At 33.2% G+C, this 22194-nt stretch overlaps 1 protein-coding gene across 1 annotated transcript in view; it reads left to right on the plus strand.

The window, feature by feature from the left end:
• LOC114091510 (putative P2Y purinoceptor 10) overlaps nucleotides 1–20683 on the plus strand; it is a 39842-nt gene extending 19159 nt beyond the window's left edge. The window contains exon 2 of the mRNA XM_027933996.3: nucleotides 14885–20683. Coding sequence (XP_027789797.1) covers nucleotides 14934–15977 — 1044 coding nt within the window. The 5' untranslated portion in view covers nucleotides 14885–14933 and the 3' untranslated portion in view covers nucleotides 15978–20683. The remainder of the gene's footprint in view (nucleotides 1–14884) is intronic.
• Nucleotides 20684–22194: the final 1511 nt, after the last annotated feature.

Genomic DNA, 22194 nt, shown 5'->3' on the forward strand with positions numbered 1-22194 from the left:
GCATATTTCACTTCCATTGCATAACAGCACTGCTATGCAGGGCCAGATTTATTGCTTGGAGGGTCTAGCAACATCTGTTTAATGATGGGCAGCTGAAGTAGCATGGTACCTCGGTGGCTCATGGTTATATTCTATGTCTCTACTAAGGCCTAGCAGCAAGCTAAAAGGTGTTTTTCAAAAGAACAACAGTTTTCTTTAGAGGATGACAGGGCTTTGCTCCAAATTCTATGGATCTATGATTTACCTACAGGGGGGCCCACAAAGGCTCCACACAGTATCTTGATCTTCTGTTGATGCCACATTACCATCATATATCCCAAGTGACAGAATAGCTTACATAGCAGCTTTGACTTGTTGCAGAGCCTGTCTTGTTCTGGACCCTACTCAAAGCTATCTGCTTTTTGGATCACTCAGTAAATGTGCTTCTCTTAGTCCATTTGGGAGGCTATAACAAAATACTATAAACTGGTTAGCTTATAGACAATAGAAATTTACTGCTCACAGTTCTGGAGACTAGAAAGTGTATAAGATCAATACACCATAGTGTCTGGTGATGGGCTTCTTTTTTGCTGTGAAAAAAACACATGGTGAAGGCAGCAAGGCAACTCTCTGGGTTTTCTTTTATGAAACCACTAGTCACATTTTTAGGGGTCCATCTAATCAGCCCCACAAAGCTCTACCTCCTAATACCATCACACAGATGATTAAATTATATCATGAATTTGGGGGCAGGGATTCAAATATTCAGACCAAAGCAAGGATGGATTATCAGACCCACATGTGTAATATATTGCTTCCAAAATTCAATAGGGCCTATTAAGTGTTGTGTCTCCTTTTTGGTTGCGGCAAAGATCAAATACAACAATAATTACACTTCATCTTTAAAGGTTTACCTTAACATGTCATACACTACTAGATAATTAGAAACTTCACAGAGAGAAAGCTCCAGAATATTTGTGGTTTATATTTTGCACTTTCTGATATGAAATTATCTTACTAATATGCCTAGAATTATTTTTACATCCTGTTCCCCAAGACAAATATGTGTAATATATTCAATTTAATAGGCCAGTGTGATGTCCTTAATTTTGTGAAAAGTTGATCAAAGTCCATATATACAAAATTATAATACAGAGCTAGAGAGTTTCTACAAACCTGTGGAAGGACAATGATGCTATGTTTATGGTATTGTTAACTGAACTCAAACTGCCTTTGGTGGTCTTCACTAGCAGGTATCAAGAAAAGAGCATTTCCTAGATCAAGAGATGTAAACAAAACATATGAGCAGAAGCATCAAGTGGAGACTCTACCTGACTGAATTTATGATAATTCACTATTTAAATTCTCTAAAATCTATTTTCATGGGCCAAATAAACAAGCTGAATGGGAATATGGTGGGATTCACATCCTTATCCTTTCAAGTATTTTTTCCTTTTATTCTGATTTAAAAAATTTTTGCATAGTAATTATACATATTAGTGGAAACATAATTTGATCAATTTAATTCCCCAGTTTTTGATGACATTAATCTCTGTGATTCTTCCAGGAATGTGATATATATTGGTTTACAAATTTTCTAGATACAGGCAGTCTAGTGGCTTCTATCTGAATATTCTTATCATAATAGCCTTCACTCTACTGGTCAGGAAAAAAATGTGGAGATTCTTTGAGCTGCTGAAGGAAATGTAAACATTCAAGAAATTGAGAATAGGCTGGGTTTGAGAACTTACTGGACCCACAGTGAGAGACAGTATTCAATAACTCCTGAGTAATCTGATTAGTTTTGTTTCCCTAATTTTGCAGTCACTTAAAAATAGAAGTGGTACCCTTTGGGAAAGACTAATAGTACATATTTTGGTCAATGTAGCAAGAGGGGATGTGGGGTAAGTACTGAAGAGAATTAGAGGCAATTTCCACAAAGGAGGCCATTACAAATTCTTAAGCAAAGATTCAATAAAATCCTTAGACAAGGTTGGAGGAACTCTTTTTACCAGAAAGAAGATAGAAGAATTTATGGTCTTAATCTCTCCAGCTTTATTGTGATCTGACCATATATTCCCATTCCAAGTTTTATTTTCCATATTTTCTTAATCAATACCTCACTTTAAGAGAAGATCTCCATCAGGTTTTGGAGCTTAATTTGCATTATAATTCAGCTAGTTGAAGGACGATATTGTTTTTGTTTTAACTAAATCTCTTGGCCCTAAGTCTACAGAAGATAAAGGTTTCTTTCTTTCAGGGAAAATGAAGACCCTTATAGATAATTAATATTAAATGAGAACTGAAAATTTGAAGTTTTGGTCTTTTGCCACTTTCTCTAGCACAGTGAAATAACTAGTCAATCCTATTATACTCCTTATTTGTACATTTTAAAATATTTTAGCTCTCAAATAATAAATACACGGTCATTCAGAAACTTACCTTCTCTAGGAATTTGACTTAAAAAATTGATGGCAATATTTTATGTATCTCTACTGCCAAATCAGGCCTTATACTGTTGCTCTGTCCTACTGTGGAATATGATCATTGATGCCTTTAATTCCAATCAGATGAGAGAACATCAATTTCATAAAATTCAGAAGCAATTCAGAAATTCACCCTTAAGATGCTAGTCCTCTAGAACAACTCTCAGTGTTCAAATCAATGTCAGTCAACATTCAACCAGTGAAACATAACTGAAAGGAAATATAAAAGAGGTTTATCGTAAAGAATTTTATGCAATTGTAGGGGCTGGCCAGGCAATTCAGACATCCACAGTTCAGGCTATTAGAAATGGCAGGCTTGAGTTCACAAGTAGAAGCTATTATCTGAAGTCAGAAATTCTTTGGAGAAGCCTCAACTCTACTTTTATAAAGTGTTTCAACTGGATGAGACTTACTCAGATTATTTAAAATAATCTCCCTTATGTAAAGTCAAATGATTATGAATTTTAATTACATCACCAAAATGCCCTCAAATTAATATTAGGGATATCTGCATGCCTATTTATTTTTTAAAATATTTTTAGTTGTATGTGGACTCAATGCCTTTATTTTTATTTATTTATATTTATGTAGTGCTGAGGATCGAACCCAGTGCCTCACCCATACTAGGGGAGCACTCTACCACTAAGCCACAACCTCAGCCCCTGCATGCCTGTTTACTGCAACACTCTTTGCAACAGCTCAGGTATGGGATTAACCTAGTTGCCCATCAAGCCATCAAGATATTGATGAATAAGAAAATGTTGTATATAGATGATGGAATATTATTCATCCATAAAGAAAAGTGAAATCTTGTCATTTGCAGCAAAATGATGGAACTGGAAGACACTGTTAAGTAAAATAAGCCCCAATACAGAAAGACAAGAGTGCTGCATGTTCTCTCTCATATGTGGAAGTTTAAAAAAAGTCAATCTGAATGTAGAATAGTGATTATTAGAGGTCTGGAATGGGACAGGAGAGGGTGGATAGAGGCTAGATTTGATCAGTGTACTCTATATTTATTAAAATATAACACGGCATCCCTTAAATATGTATAATTAGTACATACTAATAAAAATCATCCTAAAACATTGGTGTTTTACTGAAATATCTGGGGGACTATAGCTTAGCCAAACTGATATATGAAAAAAAAAGGCCATTAGAGATACAAATTTCATTCTTTTTTATATGGACATTGACTTGTTTCAGCATTATTTGTTGAAAAGATTGTCCCTTCTTTTTGATATTTCATTAACATTTTTGTCAAAAATCAATGGACCATAAATGTAAAGATTGATTTCTAGACTTTTAAATACATTCTATATATCTATGTATCTATCATTTTATGCTAGTGCCACACTGGTGTAATTACTGTGGCTTTGTAATGACTTCTGAAATGTGGAAGTGTGAACCCTTGAACTTTGTTATTTTATCAAGTAGTCCATTTTATTCTTCCAGGTTCTTTGTATTTCCATAGAAATTTTTGGATTAGTTTGTCAATTTCTACAAATAAGGTAGCTGGGGTAAATTAATTTGGTTGTATTGCCATTGTGACAATAGTAAGTTTTCCAATTTACAAACATGATATGCCATTCCATTTAATTTGATTTCCTTTATTTTCAACAGTATTTGGCAATTTTAGCATGAAATTCTTAAAAATCTTTGATTTAATTTACTCTGAATATTTTGTTCTTAATGTGTTTATTATAAATGATATTGCTTTCTTAATTTCATTTTGGATTATTCATTGTTAAAGTGCAGAAATGTGATATTTTTGTGTTTTGATTTTGTATTCTACAATCTTGATGAACTTGTTTTTTTGAACTTTGTTCAAAAATTTTTTTTAAAGAATCTGAAGTGATGGTGTATGTCTATAATACCAGCAACTAGGGAGGCTGAGGCAGGAGGATCACAAGTTTGAGGCCAGTCTTGGCAATCTAGCAAGATCCTGTCTCTAAATAAATAAATAAATAAATAAATAAATAAATAAGGTCTGGGGTGTAGCTTATTGGTAGAAAGTCCCTGGGTTAAATCCCCAGCATCACAAAGGGAAAAAATTAGTATATTATTTGGGATTTTCTATATATGAATTCATGTAATCTATAAGGAAGCGGTTTTGCTTCTCCCTAATTGCCTGTTGTACTGGCTCCAAACTATAATACACTATTTAAAAAATATATAGGATAATACAATATTTAATAGAGGTAGTGAAATGAATATTTTTTCTTCCTTTTTTAAGTGGAAAATCATTCAGTCTCAAGCTTTACGTGTACTATTAGCTGTGGATTTTTCTGGTTGGGAAAAAGGCCATTTTATTCTTAGTTGAGTGGTTTCTATTATAAAAAGGGTGTTTATCAGATACCTTTTGCATAGCCACCGATATGATTATGTGGCTTTTGGATTTTGTTTTGTTAATATGCTATATTACATTGATTGATGCTCAGGCATTAAACTAACCTTAGTCATATTGTACTCTTTTTTTATATGTTGCTGAATTCCATTGGCTAGAATTTTAGTGAGGATTTTCTTATTTATATTTATAGGGTTATTAGTCTGTCATTTCCTTTTCCTGTGATATCTTTGGCTGACTTTGGCATCAGAGTAATGCTATCCTCCTTGTGGAATGAGTTAGGAAATGTCTCATCCTGTCCTATTTTTGGAACTTTGTGAACAGTGTTAATTATCCTTTAAAAGTTTAGTACAATTCATTAGTGAATCCATCTGGTTTCTTTGTGGGATGTTTTATGATTGCTAATTTGGTTTCTTCACTTATTATAGGTCCATTCAGTTTTTAAAGTCATTTTTAAAAAATTAAGTCTTTGTTTTTGATTCAGATTCAGTAGGTGTGTGTTGTTATATAAATTTATCTGTCAAAAGTTTGGCATACTGTTGCTAATAATCTTCTCCCATAATCTTCAGTATTACATTAGTCATTAATGATGTCCTCTCTTACAAGATTGAGTTTTTCTTTCTTTCTTTTTTTTTTTTTTTTTTTTGTGGTGCTAGGGATTGAACCCTAACCCAGGGTCTTGTGCATGTGAGGCAAGCACTCTAACAACTGAGCTATATCCACAGCTCCACAAGCCTGCTTTTGGTAATTTGTGTTTCCTCCTTTTTTTTTTTTTTAGTCAGTCTAGTTAAAAATTCATCCATTTTGTATATTCTTTCAAGGAACAATATTGTTTTCATTGATTTTCCTATTGTTTGTCTATTATATATTTCATTTATTTATTCTCTAATTTTTGTTATTTATTTTTTCTGCTTATTTGGGTTTAGTTTCCTAAGGTAGAAGGTTAGGTCATTGACCTGAGATCTTTGTCATTTTTAAATATATGTTTTAAGCTATAAATTTCCTTAAAGACTAGTTTAGTTTCGTTCAATAAGTTCTTATATGTTATGTTTTTACTTTCATTCATATGAAAGTATATTCTAATTTCTCTTGTGATTTTTATTTGATCGATTTGCTTTTCAAGAGTGTATTCTTGGGCTGGGGTTGTAGGTCAGTGGTAGAGTGCTTGCCTTGTATGCTTGAGGCCCTGGGTTTGGTCCCCAGCACCACATAAAAAAATAGATATTGTGCTGGGCTGGGGATGTGGCTCAAGCAGTAGCATGCTCGCCTGGCATGCGTGCGGCCTGGGTTCAATCCTCAGCACCACATACAAATAAAGATGTTGTGTCCACGGAAAACTAAAAAAATAAATATTAAAAATTCCCTCTCTCTCTTTAAAAAAAAGATATTGTGTCCACCTACAACTAAAAAAATTCTTTAATTTCCACATATTTAGGAATTTTCAAAGTTTCCTTCTCGGATTTAATTTTTACTTTATTCCATTATTGTCAAAGAACATATGTGTAATCTCAATTCTTTAAAATTTATCAGGGCTTTTTTATGGCTTGATGTATTTTATTTTGAAGAATTTTTATGTGAACTTGAGATGGATATATATATATATATATATGTTGCTATTGTTGAGTTGATTTAATTTACAGTGCTGCTTAAGTCTTGTATATCCTTGTTAATTGTCTAATTGTCTTGTATATCCTTGTTAATTGTCTATCCTTGTTAATTGTTCTGTCCATTAGCGAAAATATTGAAGTCTCCAACTATTATTGTTGAATTGTTTATTACTCTTTTCATTTGAGTTACTTCATATATCCCAGGCTATATATTTTTAATTACTATGTTTCCATGATCAACTGTTCATTTTATCATAATATAGCATTCTCTGTCTTTAATAGCAATTTTATCTAAAATTTATTTTCTCTGATATTAGTATAGCCTCTTTAATTCTCTCTCCTTCTCTATTTTCTTTCAAGATGGGGTCTTGCTATGTTGTCTAGACTGGCCTTGAGCTCCTGGGCTCAAGTAAAACTCCTGTCTTGAGACTCCCAAGGAGCTGGGACTACAAGTATGTGCCACCAGGCCCAACAAATTAATGAGTCTGTTTAGATTCTTTTCATGGGATGGGAAATTGAACCCAAAGCCTCACACATGTTAAGCATGTGTTCTAACACTGAGTTATATCAGTCCTCTAGCTCTCTTGTTTGAAGCTTGCATGGAATATCTTTTAGCTTCCTTTTTGTTTCAATCTACTTGTGATTTTTAATGGTTTTTAATCCATTCTACCAATAACTGCCTTTTTAAAAAATATTTTGTTTTTTAGTTGTAGTTGGACATAATTTTATTTTTATGTGGTGCTGAGGATCAAACCTAGTGCCCTGCACACATTAGGGGAGTGCTTTACTGCGGAGCTACAACCCCAGCCCACAATAACTGCCTTTTTATTGTAGCATTCAATATATTTACATTTAATGATCATTAAGGTTGGATTACATCTGCTACTTTTCAGTTTTCTTAATGTCTTATGAAATTTTGACAATTTCCTTCAGTCCTCCATTTCTGTCTTCATTTGTGTTACATAAATATTTTCTTGTGCACCATTTCAACTCATGTGTTGTTTCTTTTTTTATATATACCTTTATTTTATTTCTTTCTTTATATGTGGTGCTGAGGATCGAACCCAGGGCCTCACATGTGCTAGGTTAGTGTTCTACCACTGACTCACAACCCCAGGCCTCATGTGTTGTTTCTTTACTTTAGTTTTTGAGTTATTTCCTTTGTAGTTTCCTTGTAAATTTCAACTAATGTCTTAACTTAAAACATTAGTATCAACCAAAAATTGAAAATGGAAAATTTATAGAGACTGATAATAATAAGAGATAAAGAAGATGGCTGCCTGAATTAGAATAGATGTGATGCAGGAAAAAGTAGTTAAATTTTTTAAAAAGGAAAAATATATATATATATATTTTTTTTTTTAGTTTTTTTTTTTTAGTTTTTTTTTTTTATTGGTTGTTCAAAACATTACACAGCTCATGACATATCATCTTCCATAGTAATCATAAAATTTGGTGATTATGTATGATGGTATTTGTAAGTAAATATATTAAAAGTTCAACTTAGATGGATACTCACACTTATTGTGTGAATGATAGAGTGATCATGTATCATTCAAATTCAATCACTTTTAAGAAGAGTCAAGTCTGTGTTTCATAGGCGGTAAAACAACATGTGTGTCAAGGGGCTTGCATTCAAGGTCAATGCCCTAAAGACAAAAATAAATAAAGTACCAGCAATAAGTTAACAGAGCATAATTTTGTCTGTGGAATCAGATTCATTGTGTTTAATTCTGTTCTGTAGCAAACTAGCAGTTTATTCATAGGCAACATTTTTTACTATTTTTTTTTAGGTATGGGGGATTGAACTCAGGGGCACTTAACCACTGAGCCATATTCCCAGCCTATACACACACACACACACACACACACACACAATACAATATATATACTACTTATATATACTATGTAGTTATACTAATATATACTATATGTTACATATATATAATATGTATATATATATATATATATATATATATATATATATATATTACAATATAATACTATATATATATAGTGCCTGGCACATAGAAAATTCTCAAGAAATTTAAATGTCATTAAATACTGAATCCATGTAGAATAAGTAAGATACTTAAAAACTCTAAGAAAATTGAGGTTGACAAAAACTAGAATAGCCAGATGTACCTTCAAAGGGTACATGAATATAAGCTGAACTTTGAAATGTATTTATATTTCACCTTCTTTTATGAGACAGAACAACTACACAAAACAAATTAGAATAATAACACTTGTGACATAACTATGTACCGGACACATACATTGCATAAATTATCTTGCCTCTTTGAATGTATAAAACAATGGCATGTGTTGTACAGTTTAAAAAACTGTAGATCAGATAAATTAGGACAAACAACTTCTAAGCAGAGAGATGTGTATTCAAAATCAGGTCTGTCTGACTCTAAAGCCTGTATTTGGAACCACTACAGTATACTGACTGTCAAGAAGAAAAATAAATAAATCCAGAAAACTGAATTAAAACCATATTGGCATCAGGTGAAAAAGAATTTTAAATAGGTGGTTATGGGAGAAACTTTATAAGCTTCTCTAATTTCTGGGGGAAAATAAAATCAGAAATATTTTCCCCTTTTAAATGAAAATCAGTCAAATTAGCAAAAGGCTTAGCAGGAAGATTTTGAAAGCTAATGAAAGGGTTTAACACAAATGCATTCCTTTGCACTGATTGAACTTACTGTTTTCAAGTTTCTGACACTCAAGGAAATGAAATTAGGAATTCTGAGATGACATAGTTTGTTCTATTAAAATACATGTTTTATAGTAGTTTTGAATTTTTGAAACATTGTTTATGAAAATTCATAAGCCATGAACAGTGGTTATTCTGAACATTAGTAATGTTTTTTAAATTGAATCAGTTGGATAATTTATTTCATAATTATTATTTTACAAGTAAGTTTATTAAGCTTTTCTTAAGAATCCATTGTGGTAAAAACAAAAACAAAATCTATTAAAGCTTAACTTTTCATTATGGCATTAAGAGAACTGTCACACTTTCCCAACTTCATAAATTTTTATTTTTTAAGCATAGAATCTTTAGCCTTTTTCTGAAATATGAATACAATGCAATGTTTTGACACAGTTTTTGGTTTTTTTTTACTAGAAATTTTTTTCCATGTGGTCAAGACAAGAGAAATAAATGAGTCTAAATCAAAACTACAGATTATAGTACAGTGATAAAAGTTAGGCTACAAGCTTTCTGTGAATTTATTCATGTTCAAAGTAGAAAAACATTTAATTTTTTAAAAATTACATGATTCACAATATTCATGAAGAGACTGGTTCTCAAATAAAACACAATCTTTGCTGGCATAAAGTGTTTTAAGGAAGTGATTTTCAAAGAGCGGTCCCTGAATCATTTGGTAGCTAATTAGAAATGCAAATTCATGGGCCCCAACCCAGATCTATTGAATCAGAAACTATAGGTGTGATAGACCTCTAGATGATTCTGAGGCTTAAATTCAAGAACCGTGGTGTTGAGGTGGACATGGTAAAATTTATTGGATTTATTTGTGACAACATAGAAGTTATTTTTGAGCCTGATTAAAGATTGAACCCAAAATTCTGGAGATCTATTGCATAGCATAATTATATACTTAATAAAAATGTACAGTATACTTGACAATTGCTAAGTGTTCTCAAATAAAATGATTTGTATTTGAGGTGATTGACATGTTAATTAGCTTGGTTTCAACATTCCTCAATGTATACACACATCAAAACATTACATTGCACAACATAAATATCCAAATTTTGTCATTTGCCCTTTGAAAAAATTAAGACTGAATCGCAATTCTCTACATTATACTTGATCTTCCAGATAGACAAAATTTTATATATCTAGATTTGACATTGTGATGTTCTTGAAAAGAGCATTTTTGGAATTTCACATGGGATGTATTTCTGCAGAATAATTTGTCATTACACATCAACAGCCTAGCAATTCCACTTTTAATAACTTATTCAAAGGGAACAGTTGTTCAAATGTACAAAAATGAGTATATAAGAACGTTTAGGGCTGGGGCTGTAGCTCAGTGATAGAGTGCTTGCCTAGCATGAGTGAGGCACTGAATTTGATCCTTAGCTTCACATAAAAATAAATAAATAAAATAAAGGTATTGTGTCCATCTACAACTAAATACATCTATATCTATCTATAAAAAGAATGTTTACAATTTTTTTGTGTGGCACTAGGGATTGAACCTAGGGGCACTCAACACTGATCTACCTCATGAGCCCTTTTTATTTTTCTCCCTACATTGCCCATACTGGCCTCTGGCCTTGAACTTTTAATCATCCTACCTCACCCTCCTGAGTTTTTGGATTGCAGCCTTGTACCACCAGGCCCAGTAGGATGTTTACCAATATTTTCACTATTGTTTCTGATAGTGATAAAATGGGAATCTACCTCAATGTCTACTAGTTTAATAAATCATGGTATTATAATTCTGGTGGAATTTTAATTGTTCATTAAAATAATTACTTAGATGCTGATATGGAGAGATATTTATATTAATTATGATTGAATAAATAAAGCTTTATAAAAAATATGTGCATATAAATCATATTTAGTATGTATATGGATTTATATACATAGAAGAAAAATTAAATTCGAGAGGTTATGCCTCAAAATGTTAACAATGTAAAATCTGGGTTGGGGGCTGGGGCTGCAGCTCAGTAGCAGAGCACTTGCCTAGCATGTGTGAGGTCCTGGGTTCGATCCTTAGCACCACATAAAAAAAATAAACAAATAAAGGCATGCTGTCTATCTACAACTACATTTTTTAAAAATCTGTTTTGTGTGTGTGTGTGTGTGTGTGTGTGTGTGTGTAATAGACTACATGGGAGTCTCAGGTTGAAATATAGTTTATATTAATAAAATTTGTTGTTTTTAATCTCTTTTTCTAATGTGAGACATTTCTTGTGTGAAGAAACAATAAAAGCTTAAAAACAAAATAATCTAAGATCCTAAGAAGCCTTCTTACACAATCTTATCATTAGGGAATAGAAATATTCATTTTCAAAATACTGTATTTGTCCTAGAATATTTGGAAGGAACTAATCCCTCTTGCTGTAACAGTTCACTGTCAAGGTTAGTGGTATAAAATCTGGCATTGGTTTGTTTCTGAACATTTGTATTATTATTAGATAATTACAAAAATATGGTTTTCATCTTAGAAGTTCCTGGAAAAGTAGAAATTGCTCTGTAGTGGGAGGCAAGAGATCCTGGTTCAGCCTTTGCCACTAATTTTTTTTTATGTGAATTTGAACATTTCATTCTCTTTTTTTTTCTGGGCTTGGTTTCCTCATATAAAAGTTACTGAATCAGAAGATCTTAATGGTCTTTAACAACTTGAATATTTTAAAAATCCATAATGTATCTAGAAGCCAAGCTGTCTCTATAGAAGTATATGAAGCAGTATAGAAACTGAGAAAAATAAAATAAATGTAAACTCTCTAAAATACTCTTTAAAAATTCTGTTTCTGAAGTTACATGGTATGCTTCTTGGTACTCCTCTCCCTTTATTTCTCCCTTAATGAAATTTTAAAACAAATTCTATTAAATGTCAAAAGATATTTGAACGTTGGTATACTTATGACACCTGGTGGTCAAGTCAAACATCACAACTAATTTTAATCCCCCAGTCACTTATTCCCTTTCACTGATTATTTTCCTCTGAGACAGTTTCTGCCTCCCGGATTCATCCAACTATTATACAGTTATTCACCCAACAAATAATTAGTTGACCTATAATGTACTCAAGACACTTTACTTTGGAGGCCAGAAGATTAGTATCTTTTTAGGGCAATAAAATAGACCCCATGAAAAAGTAAGCCACCACATCATGTTGGATGTATTAAAAATTCATTCTTCCTAAAAGAAATAATCAGAGCTGTGGATACTGTGATGCCAGTGACTTGTGGTTTGGAGAGTTCAGGAAAGTCTTCATGGAAAAAGTGAGCCTTGCCTTTCTTGGGGCCTAGGTTTCCTCATCCATAAAATAGCAATAATATATTATTATTTCAAAGGATTTCTGTCAGAGATTAATAGAGTGTACATAAAATACTTATAATAGCACCTGGCCAAAAATAAGCATTCAGTAATCACTAATCATTTTTGTAACAAAATCAAAGATGATCATGTGTATTAAACTTTTTCTTAATTTTATTTCAAGACTAGTTCTTGTCCAAGTGTATGACTTTTTCAAATTTACAGTGAACATACAGAAAACAATATCAATTATTTTAGTTAGTCCAATGGATAAACCACCCAGTTTAATATTTATAGTTTACTAAACTAATTGAGCAATTCAGCAACAGAGTCAACTCAGTGAAAAATAATCAAAGTAGTTGTTTGCCTGAATCACCTGGTTGTTTTATTTCAGTGAACTGTCAGTTAAGTAAATAAAGGCATCAAATAGGTTGTTTGGCACTGTATGTGCTGTATATAATTAAATGCATTTTTACATTTTTTTATTTAATTTATTTATTAATTTATTTATTTTTTAATTTTTTATTGTTGGTTATTCAAAACATTACATAGTTCTTGATATATCATATTTCACCCTTTGATTCAAGTGGGTTATGAGCTCCCATTTTTACCCCATATACAGATTGCAGAATCACATCAGTTACACATCCATTGATTTACATATTGCCATACTAGTGTCTGTTGTATTCTGCTGCCTTTCCTATCCTCTACTATCCCCCCTCCCCTCCCCTCCCCTCCCCTCTTCTCTCTCTGCCCCCTCTACTGTCATTCATTTGTCCCCCTTGTATTATTTTTCCCTTTCCCCTCACTTCCTCTGGTATGTACTTTTGTATAACCCTGAGGGTCTCCTTCCATTTCCATGCAATTTCCCTTCTCTCTCCCTTTCCCTCCCACCTCTCATCCCTGTTTAATGTTAATCTTCTTCTCATGCTCTTCGACCCTACTCTGTTCTTAGTTACTCATTTTTACATTTTTAATTGGTTGTGTTTAAGGTTGAATAAACACGCTTAGATCGTATATTGTTTTACAAGTTTATATTTCAAGAATTGTTGAAAATGTTTATTTACAATTGCACTTGAGTGTTAGGTAGTTAATGTTAAAGCTATCTAATTTTTCCTTTAATTCCATAAAATGTCTACCAAAATAACTGCCTCTGCAGGCAATTAAAAAGCACAAAGCAGTATTGAAATCTCAATTACCTTTTGTTTCTGCCATCAGATGTATAAATAATATTTTCCTAAAAAATACCAACCATTTGGTAGTTTAATTTTCAAAAGTAAAGTAAGCTACATACTGTAATGGCTTTTGGCCAAAAGCAATAACATTCTGACATAAAGCAAAACTAAGAACAAGGACAATGTCATTCGAGGAATGAGAGTTTAACCTGGATAAGGAAGATTTAAGAGAGGACATGATCGCTATCTTTAGATGTTTGGAGAGCTTGTGTGTGTAACAGGGAATAGACTTTTATTTTATTTGGCCTTGACAGACCTAACTAGGTTGAAATGACAGGGGAATAGATTTTGACTCATTAGAGGGAAGAAATTTCTAACAATTATGATCATTAAAAATGTAATCATTGACATTAATAACTTTTTACTGGAGTTGCCCTGAGAGATGAAGGATACATAGCCCTTTTTTGCTGTATCTACTACCAGATACACTTAATCCTTCAGGTATTTGCCTCAAATGGTGACAATGTTAGTCTCAATAAACGTGAATGTCTGAGCTACCATAAAACTGTTAATAAACGCAGAACTTTAATTACAAGAGTTTCTGAAAAGTGCTACATCATACAAGCAAGACTAATTTTTCCCTCAAATTCTGAGAGGCAAAAGTTACCTGAGTTGTACTGTCATTCCAAGCCCCTATCCCCCCAAGATTTGGTGATCTTTTCAGCTCTTACTGTCATACCAAGGCCCCTATCCCATGTCTCATTTACAAAGGTTTATAGACTCACCTTACCATCATCTAATCCTTCATAAAGAAGCAGTAAAAAAATGAATTAAGTTTTCTTTCTCCCAGGGTTGGTGATAGAGAACTCAGTTAAATTTTAAACTTTGGATATGCAGATGGAGATGACTGCAAAACTGAAATGTGTAACCTCAAAACAGTGTTGGAATGTATGTCCAGGGGCTGTTTTGCAATGAGGTCTTTCCTGTTGGTTGGTTAGCTCTAGGAGTTTGATTACTCCCTTTCAAGGAGAAAATCTGACTTAAGGTACTACCAAAGTACTAATCTTTTTGATTCCTGAAAATGTCTTTCTCACTCCTGTCATTCCTTTGTGGATTGACATGATATTTTCTGTTTACATAGATGAGATCTTTTGAATTTATAGAAATTCATACTTGAAAACTTCTGTGATAAAGAACAAATATATTTGCATATTCAAACATAAACTGACATGGCCTTGACTCTGTTTTTGTTCTATTTACTGCAGAAGTCATCACTCTAATGTTTTTCTTAAGGAAGGAGTATAAGTCCTCAAGATGGGAAATAACAACACAAACAGTACAAGAGCAAACTGCACTGATCTTCAAATGCCATTTCAGGACTCCCTCTATGCAACCACCTATATCCTGATATTCATCCCTGGTCTTGTGGCCAACAGCGCAGCCTTGTGGGTCCTGTGCCGCTTCATCAGCAAGAAAAATAAAGCCATCATTTTTATGATCAACCTCTCTGTGGCTGACCTGGCTCATGTGCTGTCCTTACCCCTCCGGATTTACTATTACATCAATCACCACTGGCCTTTCCAGAGGGCCCTTTGTCTGTTGTGCTTCTACCTGAAGTATCTCAACATGTATGCCAGCATTTTCTTCCTGACGTGCATCAGCCTGCAGAGGTGCTTCTTTCTCCTCAAGCCATTCAGGGCCAGAAACTGGAAGCGTAGGTATGATGTGGGCATCAGTGCTGCCATCTGGGTCATCGTGGGGACTGCCTGTTTGCCACTTCCCATCCTGAGGAGTGCGAACTTAGCCAAGAACACCAAATTCTGCTTTGCTGATTTAGGGCTTCACAACATTAGCATGGCTTCTTCCATTGGTATGGTAACTGCAGCTGAACTTGGAGGGTTTGTATTGCCTGTTATAATTATAACTTATTGCACCTGGAAAACAAGAAAATCTTTACAGGAATTCCAAGTTCCCCCTCAGAATACAAAAGAAAGGAAAAAAGCTTTGAGGATGGTCCTGATGTGTGCAGTGGTGTTCATTGTGTGTTTCACTCCTTACCATCTCAACTTCCCATTCTTTATGATGGTAAAGCAACATGTTTTTTCAAATTGTTCCTTCATTAAGAGCACTCTATGTTTCCACATCATTTCCCTGTGTCTTGCAAATCTGAATTGTTGTCTTGATCCAGTCGTATATTATTTTATGACTTCAGAATTTCGTGATCAATTTTCAGAACATGGAGTCTCGGTTCTTCAGTCATGTGTGAGATGCAAGGACAATGCTTTGGAAATTCGTCAAAGGGAGGAGGATCTTCAAACTATCTCACTTGAATGTTTGGATGATTCCAAGACAATGTAGTCAAACAATCAGCTAGGGTCACCTATATGCTCTAGCAATTTAGCTATATCATTGTGAAGATTTTTCTTAAAAATGGAGTTTGAGTGTCTTCATGCAACATGGCACCCTTCCCTACATCCTCAAAATGATCCTTCTGAAGGAATTATTCATGCCTATATTATCTGTCTAAATGAAAACATTTTGTTCTATGGACCTTGTGAGAAAATCTTTCTTTACGCAAATTGATGAGCAGCTGAATAAGTTGCATACCTGTTTCTCAGCAATGGGTCCAATTTATTCACCTTCTCTTGAGAGAAACAAAATATAAGTTGAAAACAAGTGAATATGAGTTAATTATTCAAGCTTTGAAAAGTATACATGAGAACAATATGGCCTTAACTTTTTTTTTAGGAATAATACACTACTTGAGCAAGGTAGATGGAAGAGGAAAAGCTTTTTGATATTAGTATTAATTATAGGAAATAATATCCTTATAACTTGAAATATCTATGAGACTTTTTTCTCCTTGGGGAAACAAATCAGAAGCACCCCAAATATCTCAAAAGTGTCATGGGATTCACCCACAATGCGTATACCTTAAACACAAAATTGTGTTTTAATACATTTTGCAAACTTGAGTTTTAAGGGTTTAAATAAAGGTTCTTCGCTTGAATATCTGCTGAGTGCATGTAATGTGATGCATGTTTTTATATAATGGCACTAATTCAGAAAATATTTTATTATATTTGTTAATTAAAACTGTCTGTACCATTTTCTATCGAGATTGATTATTCCATACACAACCTCAGTCACAACTTTACTTAATACATTTGTTTAAACTAATGAGTTAATGAAGAATCCCAGGCATTTGTACAGTTTTTTTTGACTGTTAAAATCTGTTTGGACCCCATTATTCACAGATAAAGATATATTGATGACTTGAATATTATCCTAAATACAGAATGAAAATTTGCCATTAAAAACTCTATTTACATCATTTTATAATACAAATTATTTCCACTGGAAAATTAACAAACAAAATCTATACCTTGGTCTTCATTAAAATGGCATTTTAAAAAGCAATTGTTGCCTAGTGTGGTGGTGCACACCTGTAATGCCAGTGGCTAGGGAGGCTAAGGCATAAAGACCACAACTTCAAAGTTAGCCTCATCAACTTAGTGAGGCCTTGTCTCTAAATAAAATATAAAAATGGTCTGGGGATGTGGCTCAGTGGTTAAGTACCCATGAGTTCAATCCCTGGTACCAAAACTAAATAAATAAATAGTAGCTGTTGGTCTTACAATATTATAAAGCATTTTTGTTTTTGCCTTTATAAGACTGGAAATTCACATGATGTTTTATTTGTGCGAATTGTTTGTAATGATAGCTTGTCCAAACAAAACAGCTCATATTTACAACAGGGCATGAAAATAAGGTAAAACCTAGGTTTTCTGAAATCTGAAAAAGATCTGTATTTTGGACAGTTGTACTCTGTAGAAATGATCATGTAGCTCTCTAAATACCTAAACATTTAAAACATCATGTTAGTTGCAAATATATCAAAAATACAATTTTTCATATGGGTGAAGCAGTTTGTGTTAACCAAAGGAACGTGGTATATGAAAGAAGCACTAATTCAGATTCAGAGGATAAGTATCCCAGTTTAGTTTGGCCACTGTTAAGCTATGTGATTTGAGGCAAGTTAATTCTCTTTAGGTTTCAGTTTTATTATCTGTACATAATGGCAGCTGCACTAGATGTGACTGGTATGCAACATAATTTTTAGAAAGTGCTTAAATCACTTTATAAATGTTTGCTGTTATTCTCAGTATTATTATTATTGTTATTTAAGAAAGGTTATTACTTAATGCATGTTTTCAGGATCACTGAGGGTCATTATTACAAACATCAGTATTGTATGGTATATGTTTCTTTGCTCAGGGTTATTAAAACCTCTAGCTTTGTTTTCACCTACATTAGAATGGCCCCATTTTTTTCATTTCTTCTTCTTTTTGATTATGTCTATAATACTTATATCTCTACCTTTTCCAGCTATAAGTTCTCACTTGTCATTGTCAGTAGGCCTGTCTTAAGCAGTCCCTATCATTTTGATTAGGTCTTTCTAATCTTTTGTGGCTTTGCAAATGCACTACCAAGTTAGTTAAAATAGAGCTTTGACTTACCAAAAATGAGTAAAAGCCTGCTTGTTTTATTTTATTTGGATAGGATGTGTGTTGAAAAGGGAAACTCTCCTATGGAACAAAGTGTATGGGTTTTAGTTTATGGACTTTATGACATCTATTTTGGCAATTCAGGACTATTTTGCTTCCTTCCTGGCTCTGTCAGCTGTGTTTAGATAGGTGAGGCTGCCAGATATTTGAGCTCTGGATCTCCAACACATGACTAGCTATTTTTGACACCTAGAGTTTCTTGGAATATAAATATTGCCATATACATGTGATTAACTTTCCAAAATCATTACTTGTTTCATCAAAAAATAGTATATTCAAAACTACTTAATTGCTTTAAGTGAAGTTATTTTCTATTTTCCATAATGCTCTTAAGAAAACATGTGCTCACTCTGGCCATTGCTTCCTTCCTCTTTAAGGGCACTTTGTAGAAATTCCCCAATGTATTTCAAGTCCTATTTGAGAAAAAATAATCCATTTTTGGAAATTGTCCTGTTTTATCATGAATAATGAACAATATCCATTAAGTTTGGAGAAGCACAACAAACTACATTAACAACTCTCTCATATCTATCAGAATTCTCAAATTTACTCTTGCTTTTAGAAGAGGGGATATAATTTTGATCCAATATTTCTGGGACCAGATTAATAGCCAAGACTATATCTCTATTACTTCTGGTTCCCCAAAACACCGGTGAGAAGGAGTTTTAATAATGGTATGATTGTTTTCTGCAACTGATTGATACTAGTAAGACTTAATACCCTTTCTTTCCTGTGTAATCTTGAAAAAGACACTTTATGGCTTTGAAGTTGTTTTCTCATCTGTAATATGGTGATAATATCTGCCCTTTCTGCTTCACAAGACTCTTGTGAAGCTCTAATAAGATATCATTAGATAAATTTAAAAAAATATTTTTCTTTCAAAAATTTGTAAAAATGATTATATAAACATAAGCACAAAGGGAGAGGTAGTATTAACAATGGGATCACGGAAAGGAGATAGTTTTCTCCTTAACTCTTAACAACACAGAGGATATTAACAAAGATTTTAAACAATCCATTAGCACCATGGAAATATGAAGGCTTAAAGTAGTTCTCAGGATTGGGACATCATTGGCTGAGACCATTTGAGGGTAACAGAAGGAACCATTTACTGAGGACTCTACCCTGAGTTACTTAGGTCCAGTATTCCTGAAGTGAGAGTTATGATTAGTGTCAAGTATCTCTAAAGAATTTAAGTATCAGAGACTGATGATAGGTTTAAGGAAACAATAAATATTCTATAATGCCTAGTCACTTTTATCAGGTAATAAATTATATAGATGGGAAGCAATGCCTTCAGAACTTTGGGAAGGAATGAATTTGAGAGAAATATAGAGGAACTTACTATTGTAAAGAGAAGGGATGAGGGTAGGACTATGTTACTTACTAGAGGTTTTGAGACATGGATAGATTTGCTAAGGGGCCTTTAAAGTTTCAAAGTACTTCATTCTTTTCAATATAGTCCCTTTAACTCCTGGTGTGCTTAAACACATTGGATAATGAAATATGCATAAATATAAAATATGTAAACCTCAAAGTCTCTTGAAAAATCATTGAACATGCATACTCATGGCTTTGCTCATACTCTTTCTCTGTCATCTTTATACTTCCTCATTGTCTATCCACTCTTAGAAATCATTTAATATTCAGTTTAAATTCTATTTCACTGTAAAACTACATCATCTCCCTTATACTATGAATTCCTTGAGGGTACTCACCATTTCTTTTACTGTGTAGCATGTTGAATTTGAACATAATTTCTTATAGGGAAAACTTCTGTAATTAGTTTCTATTACTAGGTTAATTAAGATTTGCATATTTCTTTTTCTAAGGGAAATTGAATTCTAAAATAAACTGAGAGTCTATTAGGAATGAAAATATAATTCATTCAATTCTCTCAGCACCATGAAAATGAAAGAGACTCAATACATGCCTTTTTAGGTGTTTTAAAAGAAAATATATAGGGATTGGTTAGATATATAGAATATTATTCCCTATAGAGGTGACATTTAAAAATACCACAAAGTTTATGCACTCATTTCCTTGGCCTTTATTTACCTTGACAACCATTAGGAGCTAGGGACCTAAAAAGGGATTATTACTATGAACACCTGACATTGGAGTCATTAATTCTTGGCAGATTAGCTGAATTTGTTGAATAAAAATAAAGCCAAAGTCTGGCTGCCTCTGTTTATTAAATAACTGTATTACATTAGACTCTGACTTCTGTGGTTCTATAAAATATGTTTGCCATTTGTGCTTTAAAAATGTTTCTGAAAGTTTGCTTCATTTTTGCTTTGATAATGTGGTTGTCATTATTAGCAAAGGATAATTTTTCTTTCTTTTCTCGGTAGGGAAGTAGAAGGAGTTGATGTAGAATACAGTATCTCTCAAAATCAATTACTTTCTCCTTCTTTCATCTGTGTTCCCCATTCTTTCTTTTATTTCCAGTGACTGCAATAAACTTCTAATAAAATCAGATTTGTGTGAATTCTATCTACATTGTTTATAGTATTACCTTTATGTGTATCATCATGTAGCGAGGAAGCCTGTTCCTGTTCTTGCCTTCACTCAACAACAATTCTGGTTTGCCCCTGAGCTCCCTCTATTTCTTTTGAGCTATTATTTCCCTTGACTGCTGGTGGCTGTCTGGATATATTCTTATTGGACTTCAGTGACTTTGTCTAACCCAAAGATCAACAAGAATGCTACTGTCTTGATCATATTCAAGGCCCCAATATTTGTGAAACTCCTTTAATTGAAGAGCAATAAAGGAAGAGAACAAAAAGACCACATATAGCATGGTAACAGAATGGAAGTGCTCATACAAGGAAAACTTAATATTTGTTATTGGTTAATAGTGTGGTGTCCTATAGGTAGTTGTTATTACATGGGCCTAAAATGGCACTTAGTATCACCTCTCATTTCCTCACCTCAGCACAATTCCTTTGTCATCTGCTGACAATGATGAGGAGAACCCAGAATCCTTGGCATGGCATTCAATCTAACTCATCCTGTTTGACCCAGCTCTAACTTCTTGGACTTCACTCTGTTCCTCTACTCCAGTTAATTTTTTCACTCTCCCTGAGGTTTCCCATGGGCTTTTCTTTCTGTGTCTCTTTCCAGAATATACTTTCTACTATTTATCCTATTTTAATTCTGAAATCATTTAATTCTTACCTGACTTAGGAATGTAACCCAATGCCCATCACTCTCAATGTTCACTTTTTCCTCTGAGCTCCTGTAGAACCAACTGTCTGTGCCACATTTATCATATTTATCATACCTATATTAGAATCTAAATTAGGAAGGACTTCTAGAAATTACCTGTGCATAACAAGATATTAAGGGAGCCAATAGAGTTTGAATGTATCAAGAAAATGCTATTTGTCCACATTCAAAAATGAGAGAGTAGAGTCTGATGGAGATGAGGAGAGCTATTACCATTATATAATATTTCCCGATGTAGCCATTGTCAGATTTCTTCATTTTGGTGGAGGAAATGGAGAGAACCATAACATTATGAGAGTTACACAGTAAATGATCTTAGAGTAAGTTATGTTAGAATGAGGATTCAGAGCTTGATATACTGAACATCCTATATACTTTCAATTACCTTATGCTGCCTTTTGAGTTATTTGTTTAATTTCATGCACTTGTTATTTTTATGTTATTACCTAAATTATGATTTACCTCAGAGGCAGAGCCTAGAGGCAGTCATTTTATCTCTATTTCTTACATCAAAGTTTAGCACAAAACTAGAGTACCAGACAAACAATCTATAAGTAGTTCTAGATTGATGGATTCATTTTGTAGGCCCTAAACAAGTTTATATATTTGCTTTATAAGTATTCATATCCTATTAATTTAAATAAAAATAAAGGTTCTGATGACAAAATGGAGTGATGACAGTGTATCTTTATCAGTATTATAAAGCAGGGGTGCCAATTATGCTTTTTGAAATCTAGAGCACATCACAGTCCCTCTCTGGGCCTTGGTTTCCTTAT

Source organism: Marmota flaviventris, chromosome X, assembly GCF_047511675.1.
Source record: "Marmota flaviventris isolate mMarFla1 chromosome X, mMarFla1.hap1, whole genome shotgun sequence".
NCBI classification, from domain to species: Eukaryota; Metazoa; Chordata; class Mammalia; order Rodentia; family Sciuridae; genus Marmota; species Marmota flaviventris.